The sequence below is a fragment of the Ascaphus truei genome, unplaced genomic scaffold (genome assembly GCF_040206685.1).
Source record: "Ascaphus truei isolate aAscTru1 unplaced genomic scaffold, aAscTru1.hap1 HAP1_SCAFFOLD_2519, whole genome shotgun sequence".
NCBI lineage: Eukaryota > Metazoa > Chordata > Amphibia > Anura > Ascaphidae > Ascaphus > Ascaphus truei.
The window spans coordinates 20,389-36,843 of NW_027455450.1; the positions used below are offsets into that span (position 1 = coordinate 20,389).

Consider the following 16,455-nt stretch of genomic DNA (forward strand, 5'->3'; position numbering starts at 1 on the left):
AAGCTGTCAACAACACACTCTGATGCAAAAACAGAAGACCCCTTTATTGTATCACAACTGAAAGCCGGTGTTCAGAAGGAGCAATGTTCCTGACAGCAACAGCCCTTTGTCAAGCGTTTGGATGCCTTGGTGGTGACCTCCGGGCCAGAATGCACCCCCTACATCTGTTATTATATTTGCAACATTGTTTAAACGTAGAATTGGTGCTGTTAATCTTCTGGCTGGGTAGATATTTATTTACACACACACTGCCAGACCTAGCATTTATGCACAGCACAGGTATAGAGCGGGCTGTGCCAGCCTCTCGCATACTGATCGGGATTTCCCCCAATGAGCGTACAACCGTCTTTTTGATGCTGGCATTGACTTAAGGGAGCGTTTGGAAGTGTGAAGCTGGCACAACTCTGTACCTGCACTCTGCATAAATTGTGTGTGTGTGTGTGTGTGTGTCAGGCATTGCCCCAGCCTTAGCCAAATGTGCGATGTCGGCACTGCTGTTGCCCACAGTGTAGAACTCTCATGTTTGGCTGTGTGCATCAGACAGAACCTGTGCTGTGTATAAAAGTTGTTTGTCATCTCTACTCAGTGCCGTGTAAGTAACAGAAATAACCATTTTCCTATTATTGAGGAGAGCTCATTGTACTGCCACGCTGGTTGTAGGGTCATACAACTTTGGGTGGGAGATTTAAATATGGCTGCTTAGTCCGTTACAGAACTCGTCCCTTTTTGTTGTTGTTGCAGGAACCCATTCAAGGCTGGGCCAAAAAAGCTAGTTGTCTCCAAAACTGTAAGTATTAGATTTGTAGGCAGAGAGACTGCTGTGAGTGACTGTCGGAGTGCGTGAATAAGTGTCAGAAATAGTTTGACTGGGAGGTAGACCGTCACTGCTGTCAGAAAAGTGTGTGTGTCTGAGTGTCAGAAGACAGCTAGAAGTGAGACTCGCTGCTATGAGTAACAGTTGGAGGGTGCGTGTGATTGTCAGACATTCAGCAACTGTGAGTGGCTGTCGGAGAGCGGGTCGATGACTGGGCAAGTGTCTCACTGTCAAAGGAGCGGTCATCAGTGGGATGAGAAAGCGGTGTGAGTGGCACATCCACATAAGTATGGTAAGTGGGCACCTAGGATTGAGCTGTGTGGCTTTTGGTAGGATGGTAGATGGCACTGCTATAATGCACAAAGACCTCAACCCGTCCCAACTTCCCCCGTCCACTTTATCTTCCCCCCACCCCCCTCACCCCACATTGTTTGGGAGGATGCCAGTAGCAATGCTACAGTATGTGTTCTGGCTGTGTCCCTCGCATGGAGGGTGTGGGGAAGTCAGGGGCTCTGTGTGTTGGGATCTCCCTCCCATACCTTACAAAGGATTCATTGTCTGAGCTGTTGCTGCCCTGCGCCCACATCATTGGCATATATTCCACTATGCACTGAGGTGAGGGCGGGCGATGACGTGCCAATCAGGGACTCTATCCCACAGGCCCAGAGTTCCAGGCAGACTTCTAAAAATCCTGGTACTCTCACGATCTCCGCAAACATCCTGACATCTGCAGAATTTCACTGCGTTGACCGTGACTCCATGCCCTTTTTAATAGGACATTTGTGCTATTAAAAGTTCTGTCCCACTCAAGACCAAATGTTAGTGACACGTCTAGTTGGCCACATCTTGGTGATTTGTATATTTAAATATTAGTTGCAAATTCTTAAGACTCATTTTTGTTTTGAGGGGCTTCTCGTGGAAAGGTTCATATCCCGGAATATAGAGTAGTATTTACTGTGTTTATCCCGCTCTTGCTTTCATCCAGCCCTCTTCTCTGGGGTTGTCCCTGACTGGGAGGTGCAGATATCTTATTGGTTCCAGGTGACCTTGTTTCATCAGTTCCCCGGCTGCTTGTATTACCTGTAGGTTTCCAGTCACGGCCAATAAGCACCTGGATGCCAACCTGAAATATCAGTGTATATGATTTGAGCAGTGAGCTGTGCCCTCATTACTGACATCACCAGTATGAGCCATGATGTCCTCTTTACTTGCCCTTGTGTCACTCACGGGGGACCCTGAAGCTGACACTGTCCTCTTTACTCACAGGTGGAGAGGGATTTTGAGCGAGAGAATGGGAAGCTGCAGCAGTAAGTGTAAAGAGATGGCAGGGGTCCTAACCCTGAACCATGTCCCGTATCCACCTCCTGTTTCTCCTGTCCGATGTTCCTCCTTTCCCTCCCAACACGTGGCCCCCCTCATTGTTTCTCCCTCTCTCCTCCCCTTTCTGATACCTCACCGGTATTCCCCTCTGTCTCCCACAGGCTGGAAGATCAGACCAAGAAACTCCAAAAAGAAATGAAGAAGAGCATAGAGGCCGATCTGTGTATGAGAGGCTGGGAAAGGGACGGGGGATTAGCAGAAGTTACACTCTCCCTGATCTATCTTTCTATTGTATTCCTCTGTCTACTTCCTCTCCTCCGCCCCCCTTTTTTCCTCCATCTCCCTCTCTCATTCCTCCTCTTCTCCACCTCTTTCTTATTTTTCTCTACCAGTCTATTTTTCCTTTTTTTTTTTTTGCCCTTTCTCTCTTGATCCTTCTCTCTCCCCCTCTTCCTTTGTTTCTTCACTTCCTTCTTTCTCCCTCTTTCTCTCTCACCCCCCCCCCCTCTCCTTACCTCTAATTCTGCCCTTTTTTCACCCCCGAGCAATGTCAAAGTCTGCAGTGAGGATCTCATCAGACCTGTTGGCGAACCCTCTGTGTGAGCAGGACACAGCCTTCTTGGAAATGGTGACTGCGCTTGACACAGCCATGAAACGCATGGATGCCTTCAACCAGGAAAAGGTATATAAACACTTGCACACAGTGCAATGGGACACATGGACCCTTTGAACCAGTAGAAGGTATATATACATACGCACATACACCGTACCATGAAACATATGGACGCCTTCCATCAGAGGAAGCTGTATACATACATATAAATATTTAATTGCACTGTGTATATATGTATATAATGACGGGAAAAAGTTTGTAAACCCCTTAGGGTTTTTGCATATTGCAAATCTAAAATATTTTTAGATCTTAATGTGAGTCCTAATAATAGATAAGGATAACCTGATCAAACAAATGACACACACACATTATATTTTTTTTCAACATTTATTTATCCACAAATGATTCAACATTCAATATCCACGTGTGAAAAAGTATGTGAACCTTTAGATTCAGTACCTAGTGGCGCCCCCTTGCGCAGCAATGACTTCAACAGTTTCCTGTAGCTGCTGGTGAGTCTCTCACATCGGTTTTGAGGAATTTTGGCCCATTTCTCCTTGCAGAACTGCTTCAACTCCGTGACATTTGTGGGATTTCTTGCATGGACAGCTCAATTCAGGTCCTGCCACAACATTTAGGTGGGGTTTAGGTCCGGAGTTTGACTAGGACATTCTAAAACGCGGATGTATAATGTGAAGAGTGGTGCTCAAAAAAATCACATGTGGCTCTATAAGCAACTTGCTGATATAATATATAAATGTCCAGATGCTATAAAAATGTCCAGTATATATAATAATTAGTGTTGGCCTGAAAGGGATATATGTCTAGTGGTGTCCACCTGACAACCACAAATTGAGACACACCAATAAACACCCAGTCACATACAGGCAATATATAAAACCATTTTAAAGCTGTTAACAGGATATATAACGGGGCACGGTGGCCCGTTACCTGCCAGCTTCCATGACCATCCGGTAACATCCAAGGCGTGCTGTCTGCGGTATAAGGAGATCCAAAGATATAGTGTGTGACAGAGCACAGCCAAACAGCAGCCAAACTTGGAAAAAATGAAAAAAATCCAAGGCAAACTCCAAATAAGCAGATAATTTATTGCAGGCTCAGCAGTAGTTGGACTAAATGAACGTACCTACGCGTTTCATGCCGGAGCACTTTATCAAGGTGTAAAGGAAACGGGTTTGCATATTACTGATACAATTGTTTTTATATTTGCTTTTTACTTTTTTGTTCTTCATCAATTCTTTTATTATTAAAGTTTGTTTTATTGAAAAGTAATACCACCTGATCCATTCAGCCAATGAGCATGAACGTGGCGTCGGTGCGACTCTCCACGCGGTCGCACGCCGATCACGTCATCCTCGGCTTCGTAATGGAACAGGCTGGTATGTATAAAAATGCAAGAGGTTTGTTTTCCTTTACACCTTGATAAAGTGCTCCGGCATGAAACGCGTAGGTACGTTCATTTAGTCCAACTATTGTTGAGCCTGCAATTAATTGATCTGCTTATTTGGAGTTTGCCTTGGATTTATTTTCATTTTTTCCAAGTTTGGCTGCTGTTTGGCTGTGCTCTGTCACACACTATATCTCTTCATTCTAAAACTTCTGCAGCTATTCTTTGGTAGATCCACTTGGATGTTTAAGATCATTGTCTTGCTGCATGACCCACTTTTGCTTCAGCTCACGGACGGATGACCTGACATTCTCCTCTAGAATCTTCTGATACAATGCATTATTTTTGGTTGTGTCAATGATGGCAAGCCATCCAGTTCCTGAAGGAGCAAAGTAGCCCCAAACCATCACACTTGCACCACCATGCTTGATGGTTGGGATGATGTTCTTCTTGTCGAACGCAGTGTTTAGTCTCTGGCAAACATATAATTTTTCTCAAGGAGGCCAAAAAGTTCTACCTTTTGAGTCGTCTATCCAGAGAAAATTGTCCTGGAAGATCATGTATGTGCTCTTTGGTGAACTTCAGACGAACATCAATGTTCTTTTTAGAGAGCAGTGGTTTCCTCCTGGCTATCCTTCCATGAACAACATTCTTGTTTAGTCTTTTTCTCATAGTTGTCATGAACACTCATATTAGCCAAGACGATAGTAGCCTGCAGATTCTTTAATGTTACTTCTTCGTGGCTTCCTGGATGATTTGCAGGCTTGTTCTTGGTGAGATTTCGGTAGGATGACCGCTCCTGGGTAGAGTGACTGTGGTCTCTCACTTTCTCCATTTGTAGACTGTGTCTGACAGTAGATTGGTGGAGCCCCAAATCCTTAGAAATAGTTTTGTAACCCTTTCCAGACTAATAAGCATCAATAACAGCTTTTCTGAGGTCCTCGGGTTTATTTGGATCGTGGCATGACATGTTTCCACACACGTGTATGGTAAAGAACAAACTTGCAAAGTTTCTGATCTTTGTATAAGGTGGGGCCTCCCAAACTTTCACCTGAAGATCTACCTAATTATTTAAACACCCGATTCTAATTATCTCCTTCAATTTAGCTGATGAAACCAGGGTTTCACTTACTTTTTTCACATACCCTGACTCAATTACTCAATTTTGTCTAATTCATACATCATTTTCTTTCAAAACGCATGGAATTGGTTAATATAAACCCTATTGGATATTTAAGAAAAGACTGGTTTTGATGCAAGAGGGTTATTGTGGAAAAACTATATGGACTTTCCGTAATTACCATTGGGGTTCACAAATATTTTCTTGCGACTATATGTATATATACATATACACAAAAATAGCTGTATTTTCTCCCTCAGGTGAACCAGATTCAGAAGACTGTTATGGACCCTTTGAAACGGTGAGTGTTGCCAGGCTCATACACTGACACTGACTGATGCATGGTATGTGTATGCTGATGTAGCAGGACATACTGTTTCCGGAGCAGTGACTGACAAAGCTAAAAGACGCAGCTCCGGAGACGGTGTCTGCTGCGGTCTTGCTGATGGGGGTCCATGCTTTGGGATCGGACCCCCCACAGTGATTAATCCTCTGGCACCAGAGCAGCTGGGTTGCAAATTACCGGAGAAGGTAAGACCTGCTACATCTGTATACATGCTCATTTGTGGGGGAGGGTTTATGTGCTTTTCTGTGCATCTGTATGGGATCTGTTATAAGTGTTTGCAACGGGTGGATATAGTCTGTGTGTGACGTCTGTGTTTCCCCCAGCCTGTGCTTGTTTGACATTCAGCACAGAAGCCCTATTGTAGTGTACACACACATCCCAACACATGGGCCTGAGGGCTCCTTTCTCATTGATGTCATTTTGTGTCTTTTCTGAATACTTATTATAGTATATTATATACTGATATATGCTTCCCACAGAGGATTGGGGGTCAGAAAGAGGCGTGTGTGCGTGTGCCTGTGTACACCACACGCACACAGACACACACACACACACACACACTGTGTGTGTATGTGTATATATATATATGTATGTATGTGATCTTGAGAAATGTCGATCTACAGTATGTTGTACAAATAAAACAAGTATTTTTGCCACTTTAATCGTTTGTGTATGTATATATATTATGATTATATCTATCGCAGGTTAAGCAGTATGTATAGACTATAGAAAATATTCAGCAATGTGTGTATGTAATATGAGACATGTTTTTGTGTGTGGGTGTATATATTATTCCATCACACGTGTATAATAGCACTGTGTAGGTGTGTGTGTATATAATATATCCTGCCACACAGGTTTGGCAGTGTCTTTCCCTCCCTGAACATGGCGGTGAAGCGCAGGGAGCAGGCTCTGCAGGAATACAAGCGGCTTCAATCCAAGGTGGAGAAGTATGAGGAGAAGGAAAGAACTGGAGCAATAATTGCAAAACTCCACCAGGTCAGAGCATATTACAGGTGTCCCCTCCCTCAGGCTCGTTTCAAGCTGTGTATATGTATGTGTAATGTCACACATGTCCCCTTCCCCAGGCCCGGGATGAGCTGCGTCCGGTCAGGGAGGACTTTGAGGCCAAGAATCACCAGCTGTTGGATGAGATGCCGAAATTCTACAACAGCCGCATAGATTTCTTCAAACCCAGCTTCCAGGCGCTGATAAGAGCCCAGGTGAGACCGTGACCCTTAGCCGGATGTGGGTCCCCCACCCTAACCCTAAACCAGGTCTGGGTCCTGATCAGAGTCTATGTGACACCCTTAACCTGGTCCTCGGCCCATGATTGGTCTACTCCCTATTTCTCCGTGTTGGCCTGTGACTGGCCCCCTCCCTATCTCTCCCTGTGTCGCCCCGTGACTGGCCCCCTCCCTATCTCTCCCTGTGTCGCCCCGTGACTGTCCCCCTCCCTATCTCTCCTTGTGACGCCCCGTGACTGGCCCCCTCCCTATCTCTCCCTGTGTCGCCCCGTGACTGGCCCCCTCCCTATCTCTCCTCGTGTCGCCCTGTGACTGGCCCCCTCCCTATCTCTCCTTGTGTCGCCCCGTGACTGGCCCCCTCCCTATCTCTCCTTGTGTCGCCCCGTGACTGTCCCCCTCCCTATCTCTCCTTGTGTCGCCCCGTGACTGGCCCCCTCCCTATCTCTCCTTGTGTCACCCCGTGACTGGCCCCCTCCCTATCTCTCCCTGTGTCGCCCCGTGACTGGCCCCCTCCCTATCTCTCCTTGTGACGCCCCGTGACTGGCCCCCTCCCTATCTCTCCCTGTGTCGCCCCGTGACTGGCCCCCTCCCTATCTCTCCTCGTGTCGCCCTGTGACTGGCCCCCTCCCTATCTCTCCTTGTGTCGCCCCGTGACTGGCCCCCTCCCTATCTCTCCTTGTGTCGCCCCGTGACTGTCCCCCTCCCTATCTCTCCTTGTGTCACCCCGTGACTGGCCCCCTCCCTATCTCTCCCTGTGTCGCCCCGTGACTGGCCCCCTCCCCATCTCTCCCTGTGTCGCCCCGTGACTGGCTCCCTTCCCATCTCTCCCTGTGTCGCCCCGTGACTGGCTCCCTTCCCATCTCTCCTTGTGTCGCCCCGTGACTGGCTCCCTCCCTATCTCTCCCTGTGTCGCCCCGTGACTGGCCCCCTCCCTATCTCTCCCTGTGTCGCCCCGTGACTGGCCCCCTCCCTATCTCTCCCTGTGTCGCCCGGTGACTGGCTCCCTCCCTATCTCTCCTCGTGTCGCCCCGTGACTGGCTCCCTCCCTATCTCTCCTTGTGTCACCCCGTGACTGGCTCCCTCCCTATCTCTCCTTGTGTCGCCCCGTGATTGGCCCCCTCCCCATCTCTCCTTGTGTCGCCCCGTGACTGGCTCCCTCCCTATCTCTCCTTGTGTCGCCCCGTGACTGGCTCCCTCCCTATCTCTCCTTGTGTCGCCCCGTAACTGGCCCCCTCCCCATCTCTCCTTGTGTCGCCCCGTGACTGGCCCCCTCCCCATCTCTCCTTGTGTCGCCCCGTGACTGTCTCCCTCCCCATCTCTCCTCGTGTCGCCCCGTGACTGGCTCCCTCCCTATCTCTCCTCGTGTCGCCCTCCCCATCTCTCCTCGTGTCGCCCTCCCCATCTCTCCTCGTGTCGCCCCGTGACTGGCTCCCTCCCTATCTCTCCTTGTGTCGCCCCGTGACTGCTCCCTCCCCATCTCTCCTTGTGTCGCCCCGTGACTGGCCCCCTCCCTATCTCTCCCTGTGTCGCCCCGTGACTGGCCCCCTCCCTATCTCTCCTTGTGTCGCCCCGTGACTGGCCCCCTCCCTATCTCTCCCCGTGTCGCCCCGTGACTGGCCCCCTCCCCATCTCTCCTTGTGTCGCCCCGTGACTGGCCCCCTCCCTATCTCTCCTTGTGTCGCCCCGTGACTGACCCCCTCCCTATCTCTCCTTGTGTCGCCCGGTGACTGGCCCCCTCCCTATCTCTCCTTGTGTCGCCCCGTGACTGTCTCCCTCCCTATCTCTCCCTGTGTCGCCCCGTGACTGGCCCCCTCCCTATCTCTCCTTGTGTCGCCCCGTGACTGGCCCCCTCCCTATCTCTCCCTGTGTCGCCCCGTGACTGGCTCCCTCCCCATCTCTCCTTGTGTCGCCCCGTGACTGGCCCCCTCCCTATCTCTCCCTGTGTCGCCCCGTGACTGGACCCCTCCCCATCTCTCCTTGTGTCGCCCCGTGATTGGCCCCCTCCCCATCTCTCCTTGTGTCGCCCCGTGACTGAACCCCTCCCTATCTCTCCTTGTGTCGCCCCGTGACTGGCCCCCTCCCTATCTCTCCCTGTGTCGCCCCGTGACTGGCCCCCTCCCTATCTCTCCTTGTGTCGCCCCGTGACTGGCCCCCTCCCTATCTCTCCCTGTGTCGCCCCGTGACTGTCCCCCTCCCTATCTCTCCTTGTGTCGCCCCGTGACTGACCCCCTCCCTATCTCTCCTTGTGTCGCCCCGTGACTGTCCCCCTCCCTATCTCTCCTCGTGTCGCCCCGTGACTGGCTCCCTCCCTATCTCTCCTCGTGTCGCCCCGTGACTGTCCCCCTCCCTATCTCTCCTTGTGTCGCCCCGTGACTGTCCCCCTCCCTATCTCTCCCTGTGTCGCCCCGTGACTGGCTCCCTCCCTATCTCTCCTTGTGTCGCCCCGTGACTGGCCCCCTCCCTATCTCTCCCTGTGTCGACCCGTGACTGGCCCCCTCCCCATCTCTCCTTGTGTCGCCCCGTGACTGGCCCCCTCCCCATCTCTCCTTGTGTCGCCCCGTGACTGGCCCCCTCCCTATCTCTCCCTGTGTCACCCCGTGACTGTCCCCCTCCCCATCTCTCCTTGTGTCGCCCTGTGACTGGCCCCCTCCCCATCTCTCCCTGTGTCGCCCCGTGACTGGCCCCCTCCCTATCTCTCCTTGTGTCGCCCCGTGACTGACCCCCTCCCTATCTCTCCTTGTGTCGCCCCGTGACTGTCCCCCTCCCTATCTCTCCTCGTGTCGCCCCGTGACTGGCTCCCTCCCTATCTCTCCTCGTGTCGCCCCGTGACTGTCCCCCTCCCTATCTCTCCTTGTGTCGCCCCGTGACTGTCCCCCTCCCTATCTCTCCCTGTGTCGCCCCGTGACTGGCTCCCTCCCTATCTCTCCTCGTGTCGCCCCGTGACTGTCCCCCTCCCCATCTCTCCTTGTGTCGCCCCGTGACTGGCTCCCTCCCTATCTCTCCTCGTGTCGCCCCGTGACTGGCTCCCTCCCTATCTCTCCTCGTGTCGCCCCGTGACTGGCCCCCTCCCTATCTCTCCTCGTGTCGCCCTGTGACTGGCTCCCTCCCTATCTCTCCTCGTGTCGCCCCGTGACTGGCCCCCTCCCTATCTCTCCCTATCTCTCCTTGTCACCCTGTGCTCAGCCCCCTTTCCCATCTCTCCTCGTGTCCCACAGGTAGTGTATTACACGGAGATGTCCCGCGTGTTTGGGGATCTGGCTGAGCAGGTGGACGAAGTACAGCTGACAGATTCTGAGCGAGAGCGGGAGAACGAGGCCAGGCTGGCAGAGCTCCGCGCGCTCTCTATAGTGGCCGACGACTGATCTAGCCGAACGACCTTTGCCTACAATTAAAGCGGTGAAATCGGGGTAATAAGTCATTCAAAAGTTGTGATCTCAACCTGAGTGCTAAGGTAGTGTCACCATCGGGACAACAAGGCACTCAGAAGTTGGTTTACCCTCAGGTCATATCACCATGAGAAAATATCCAGTGTCCTTGCTGGGAGGTGATATTTCATCGATTTTTTTTTTTTTTTTTTTTTTTTTTTTTTTTTTGCCGTGACACCTTTGTGACTGCTCAAGGATATTACCAGAGGGTAACCCCACTCCTGTGGCATCTAGGACAATTAGCTGCTTAGCCGCGACCATTCAGTTGCAGGCGTTTCACTGCATGAACATTTGGCCGCCAAGACAAGTTCAGCGCCGCAGGTACTGTGTCCCCTAACCCGTTACCCTAACCGTAATCACTTACCCTAAAATCCTTAACCCCTAATCCCAACGCTAATTGTTCTACCTCAGGTGCGATCCGGCCGCAGCTAACTGTCCCTCGGCGGCTGAACGGCCGCGGCTAATTGTTCCTTCTGACGTGTGCCTTATTCCCCTGACTTGGGCAGCTCTACACGAAAGCCTGCAGAAGGGGGACTGCAGGAGGAGGCTAGCACGCGTCGTTTGCCTCTGTGGCCGCTCGTCTTTGTAAATATTGAGAGAAGGGAATAGGGAAGAGCAGGAAAAACTGCTCAAATGCTCAACACAGATTCCTGAAGGGAGCTAACTATCTCCTGAAGTGCCGTTGACGCTTGTATATTAGCAAAGTTAATCCCTCCACTTATGTGGTAAGAGGGTATCTCTCACTGATTCCTGAAAGTTAATATGATCGGAGGCCCCTGTCTCCTATGTGATGAGGGCATTTTGCGCACAGCATTCCTATAGGTCAATAGGGTCAGTAGCCCCTCCCCCATGTTATAAGAGGGCATTTAGTGCATGGGTTTTTATAGAGTTATTGGCAACGCCAATCAAAGGCCCCTGTTACGTGAAATAGGAAGGTATGTGTAAACCTTTACAGAATCACAGCCCGGATTGATAATAACATAGGGCGGACTGGCCTTCCCCACCTAATATACTACCTCACCACCCAGGCCCTAGATTAACAGGGAGATAACGCCATACTCCAAATCCGTCCATTAATACTCCAACCGCACGTACCTACAGAGATTTGTACTTGACTCACTAATACACATGCTATTTGCTCACATAACTCTCCATATATCTTATTTTCCCTTTTTCCCTCTCCTGATTTCTGCCTTTATATCTGTCTACTTTTGTTGTCTTCCTACGTTCCTCTCTTCTGCTCTCGCTCTCTATTTTGCTCTGTTCCTTTTCTTTTTCCCCTTATTTTTCACTTTCTGTATTTTTTCCCCCTCTCTCTCTTACTCCAGCCCGAATTTGTTGTGTCTATCTCGCCACCATTTTTCAGCCACATATAAACCTGCGTCTATGTTGTTTTTTATGTAATTAATCTGTATACAGAAATGTCCTTATTTTATTACTAGGGAATCTTTGAGTCTTTGGGGGGGGGAAGGATTGGAACACTATTTTAATAAAACATTTAAATCTGTCCTGTATTATTCTCCCCTTCCGTGTGCTTCCACCCATCACTTAATGGGTTAAATGTGCAGTGTTGCAGGTTCTGGCGCTTCTCTGTGGAACCCTCTCCTCTCCTAGTTCACAGGATTGGGACATGCCGTAGTGTACGTACCGTGTAGCATTTCAGGTGAAGGCCTGATAGCTGAATGCTGTGGAAGTGGTTTAGTATGTGTTTATGAAGTAATAATGCCCCCATGACAGGGCATTACCTGTCCATTAATGCGGTGTTTAGAGAAGTTTATTCCTTTAACCCACCCTGGGCATTAATAGCCAGGATATGAATGCCCTGTCCCAAGGGCAGGGAGAAGGAATGGCTCAGTGAGTAAAGACACTGACTGGCACTGAGAGTTTGAAGCAGGGGAACCTGGTTCAGTTCCCGGTGTCGGCTCCTTGTGACCTTGGGCAAGTCACTTTATCTCCCTGTGCCTCAGGCACCAAAAACATAGATTGCAAGCTCCACGGGGCAGGGACCTGTGCCTGCAAAATGTCTCTAAAGCGGTATGTAAAACTAGTAGCGCTATACAAGAACATGCTTATTATTATATAAGGGGATTATTACTATTATAGGTTACTTTTATTTATTACTAGCTTACATACACGGCGTTGCCCGGGATTTCATTTTCTCATAGGTACTATTTGTTAGAAATATCTTTACGGTTTTCAGAAAGGCTCCATAAGAAAGGGGAAAAGAAGAATGCACTACATGTTTCAATTTATTTATGATTTAAAAAAGTTTTTCTTATAAAGACTACAGAACACAATTTGTTGTTCTTGTTAATAACTGATTCTGAAACGTATAACTGTACGTGAGAACAACATGGAGATTCCTGAGCAGCATGATGGGTGACACGTTGCCGACGGTGGCAAACACCAAGGACCTGAATCAGTAAGCAGTGCTACAATATACTCCATACTGAATCTCTAAGCACTATTTACATTTTCAACAGAGGCTCTAATAACACTTTAGCAGTATTCGTAAGAGAGTAACAGAAATACCTGTTGTACGTCTTTATATAGCAACAATTTTGAAACTTGTGGAATGATACCTGGCTTTACCTTCAATGCGCGCACACAACTGTGACACACAGCACAGTCACACACGGCACACACCTGTCTGCAGTCTCTCAATGCAGATTTCCAAGTTGTGAGCTGCCATTTTTACACTCCCATACCTCACGAGGTGCATAGCATTATGGGAACATATATGTATATATACGCACACACGGCAGACGGGGGGCACAACACACGCACACACCTGGCTGCAGTCTCTTAATGCAGCTTTCCAAGTTGCGAGATCCGCCATTGTTACACTTTTGAGGCGCATAGTATTATGGGAAATGTAGTTCTTTGCCATCGCGTGATGTCATTGGGGGTGGGTAGTTTGCTATCGCGTGATGTCACTGGGGGCGCGGTTAGTGTGTTGCAATGTAACCGCCCAGCTGGTCACAATCCCACAAACCAACAAACAATTTTTGACTTTTATATATAGATAGAAGATAGATTACTTTGTGTATTTTAAAGGCCTTTTTTTTGTTTGTTTTAATGCTTGCTGAGAAATGTTGGTTGAGGATTTTTGTTACGATGTTCTTTCCGTCAATGTTTCATGAAACCATTCCTGTAAATTGAGGAGCAAATAGGATAAAGTAGTCCTTATCTATAATTAGCCTTTTACAATGGCCCAATTATGTACCTGGTGCGGAATGAGCCCTGGTACTCTAGAGGCCCTTATGACGTACCAGGTACATAATAGACGCCTGTTTTCTAAGGGGTAACCGATGAGCAAGATTTAAAACGTAAGGAAAGCCCGATTGTTTCCAGCATCTGGGCGCCAGTCGCTGTCATGTGATCACTCCTGGAGCAATAACATGAGTGGAAGTTCTGGTTTCACTCTGGTGCTGCCAGATCCCCGACACTGTAAAGGTGGCATCAGATGCAGAATAGGCAACGTTAACATGTATTTATTTTCTTATTTTAACATTGGTGGAACATTTTATTAACAAATGGTGGAAGTTGTTTGTCTGGGCAGCTGTGAGGAAAAGGAGAAGCAAGTAGAGGTTTGTATATTAGACTGGAGAGGAAAGAAGGACGTAAAAAAAGGTATGGGGGTGGGGGGGGAGAAAGGGAGAGGACAGAAATACAGAAATGGAGAAGTTAAAAACATGAGGGAAATGAAGAGAAAAATACACCAAAAGAACACAAAAAATAGAGAAAATGAAAGAGAAAATTTGAAGGAAATCATGGAAAGACAAAGTTAAAATATAGAAAAGAGTCAAATTAAAAATTAAAATTGAGAGAGAAAAGGATAAAATTATAAGATAGAAGTGTAAAATATACAGTGTTTTTAATTTCTGTTTCACTTTATTTATTTATTTTTAAAGCAAGCATTTAAATCCTGGGTGATTAATGCCTGAGCAGAATTTCCTTATTTGCTTTTATTATTTTTTAAGCAAGAAAAGGTAATACAAGCAGCCTTCATCACAATACGGAACACTATTTGATCGTGTGCTAGAAGAAAAAAATATATATACATAGCTATCCATTTTTGAACCACTGCTTGATTAAATACTGCCCAATAATCTTCCAGGTGCTGCGGTTGCAAACTGATCGCCATGTCGCTCCAAGCATTTTTCCGATCTCATCCTCCCATCTTCTTTGTCATCTTATTTGTCATCTTAGTCTTTAGATTTGCCTAGGAATCAAGTTCAGTACCAGCACTGATTCTGTCCACATTTCACACCAGTATGTAAGCACAGTCCGAATATAGTCCTATTGTCTGTATGTCTATTGTGATCAAGATAAGAGACCCCCTTTTTTTTTTTTATAATCACACAATCACTCGCACACACACTTTCTCGCTGAATTGCCATTCAAATTTGAAGATAGATTAACACTATGTAAGAAGTACAATGTAGAGAATCAACTGATGTTAACTAAATTGATGTCACTGTATTATGTCAACGAGTACCAGATACACCGCGGGAGGTTCATGTTCATTAAACGAGAAATAGGAGTTTTTCCTTCATTACTCGTAAATGTGTTAAACTGTTCTTAATGGATACACTAAGATTACTAGTAATGTGTTCAAAATGTCCTCATGCTGAAACGCACGCCTGGAAGACGAGAACGCCACTATCTGATTGTATAATCGATAACACGTTGATCCAACAGCTCCAACTCCTGAACGATATGTTGTTTTACGAATTTTTAATTTTTCAGTCCTAGTAACCCTCCTTTATCAGGACACATTTTATGTAAATGTGTTGGACCATAATTGTTGCTGACTCGAGCACTTTATAACGTGCTTCTCTCCTTCCTTAATCACCATTCTGTAACTGCACTTGATGGACACCAGGTCGTCATCAATTCTGAACAAATATTTATTGGAAGTGAAACTTCTGTGCTGGCACCTACAGAGCTTTGATAGGAAAAATCCCTTGTGTTGTAACACAATTCCATGTGGGAAGTGACGTCACGCTACTACTGCGCGCACGCCACACCCGCGCATACGCAGACCTCAAAGCACTTCCCTCAGACTTTCAGCCCGCACTGTGCGGGCGCCCGCACACCTCCAAAGTGCTTCCCCCACTTCCAGCGCACGCAGAGTTTGGAGCCAGCGATGCGGCGGACATGTGCAGTAACAGTGCGGCTGGCACGTCAAGCAGGTGCGACTGGCGCCGCATGCGTGCAGGCCCTCCCAGCACCACGCGCATGTGCAGGACCCCAGAAGTCAGCCGCAAGTTCCATGATCGGAACACCTTCCAAGGCCTGGCCCACACCGAACTCTGCTGCACAGGTGGGCCCCCTCTATAAAGTCACCATGGATAGGAGAATAGGCAGAGTAGGGGGGCTGAGGGTTTTTTAGCTTGGGGTTTGGATCCTGAATGTTCATTTGACATCTTCGATTAGAAGCTTTTGTGGGAAGGAGTCCGTAGTGTTTGCTTCTGTTATCCTCATGTATACCAATCCCTTGTAATGGAAGTTTCTGCTGACGCATTCTACAGCTATGTGTATATTGCTGAAACTGTAGAATGCACAGAGGCAAATATAGGCACACTCAAAAACAATCATATCCTTTATTATTCATCAAAAAAGGGAAGTGAAAACATTTAGAGTAGCAAAATATTTTTTGCAACATAGCACAGTCATGGCTTAGGTATGCATACAATCACTTTGCTCCAAAGTACTATCACAGAGTAGAGCGGATGCATTTGTGGGTTGGGTTGCCAGATGGCTTGTCCAAAAATACTGGACAAAATGGTGAAAGGTGCGACGCGCTCGAGAATGAGGAAGAATGTTATTTATAAATGACCTGACACGTAATTTTTTCTAAATTTCACTCCCAAGTATTCACCTATTTATATTCTGTTTCGTAATAAATCTGGGGAGGAGTCTTGGAAGGGAGAGCCCTTCCGATGATTTTTTTGAGGAAATAGAATATGAAATTGGTGCATGCTTGGAGTGAAATTTAGAACATATGACGTAATGGTCAGATAATGTATAAATAACTGACCTGCAGTCATACTGTACATGGCGAGCAATACTGATCTTACTGCTCCTCCCACAAATTCCAAGATTGTTGCAACCTCCTCATCCTCTCTCTCCCCTTATCCTCTCACGCCCCCTTCA

General features: G+C 47.9%; 1 protein-coding gene across 4 annotated transcripts in view; it reads left to right on the top strand.

Moving 5' to 3' along the window:
- LOC142481323 (bridging integrator 3 homolog) overlaps positions 1-11,800 on the top strand; it is a 28,225-nt gene extending 16,425 nt beyond the window's left edge. For 3 of the 4 annotated variants that reach the window (XM_075582791.1, XM_075582792.1, XM_075582789.1), the window contains exons 2-9: positions 742-787; positions 2,081-2,121; positions 2,296-2,357; positions 2,680-2,816; positions 5,536-5,576; positions 6,479-6,620; positions 6,710-6,844; positions 10,084-11,800. In XM_075582791.1, coding sequence (XP_075438906.1) covers positions 742-787; positions 2,081-2,121; positions 2,296-2,357; positions 2,680-2,816; positions 5,536-5,576; positions 6,479-6,620; positions 6,710-6,844; positions 10,084-10,230 — 751 coding nt within the window. In that variant the 3' untranslated portion in view covers positions 10,231-11,800. Of the gene's footprint in view, positions 1-741; positions 788-2,080; positions 2,122-2,295; positions 2,358-2,679; positions 2,817-5,535; positions 5,577-6,478; positions 6,621-6,709; positions 6,899-10,083 lie in introns of all 4 variants that reach the window. The other variant, XM_075582790.1, reaches the window with a different exon arrangement.
- The last annotated feature ends 4,655 nt before the right edge of the window (positions 11,801-16,455 follow it).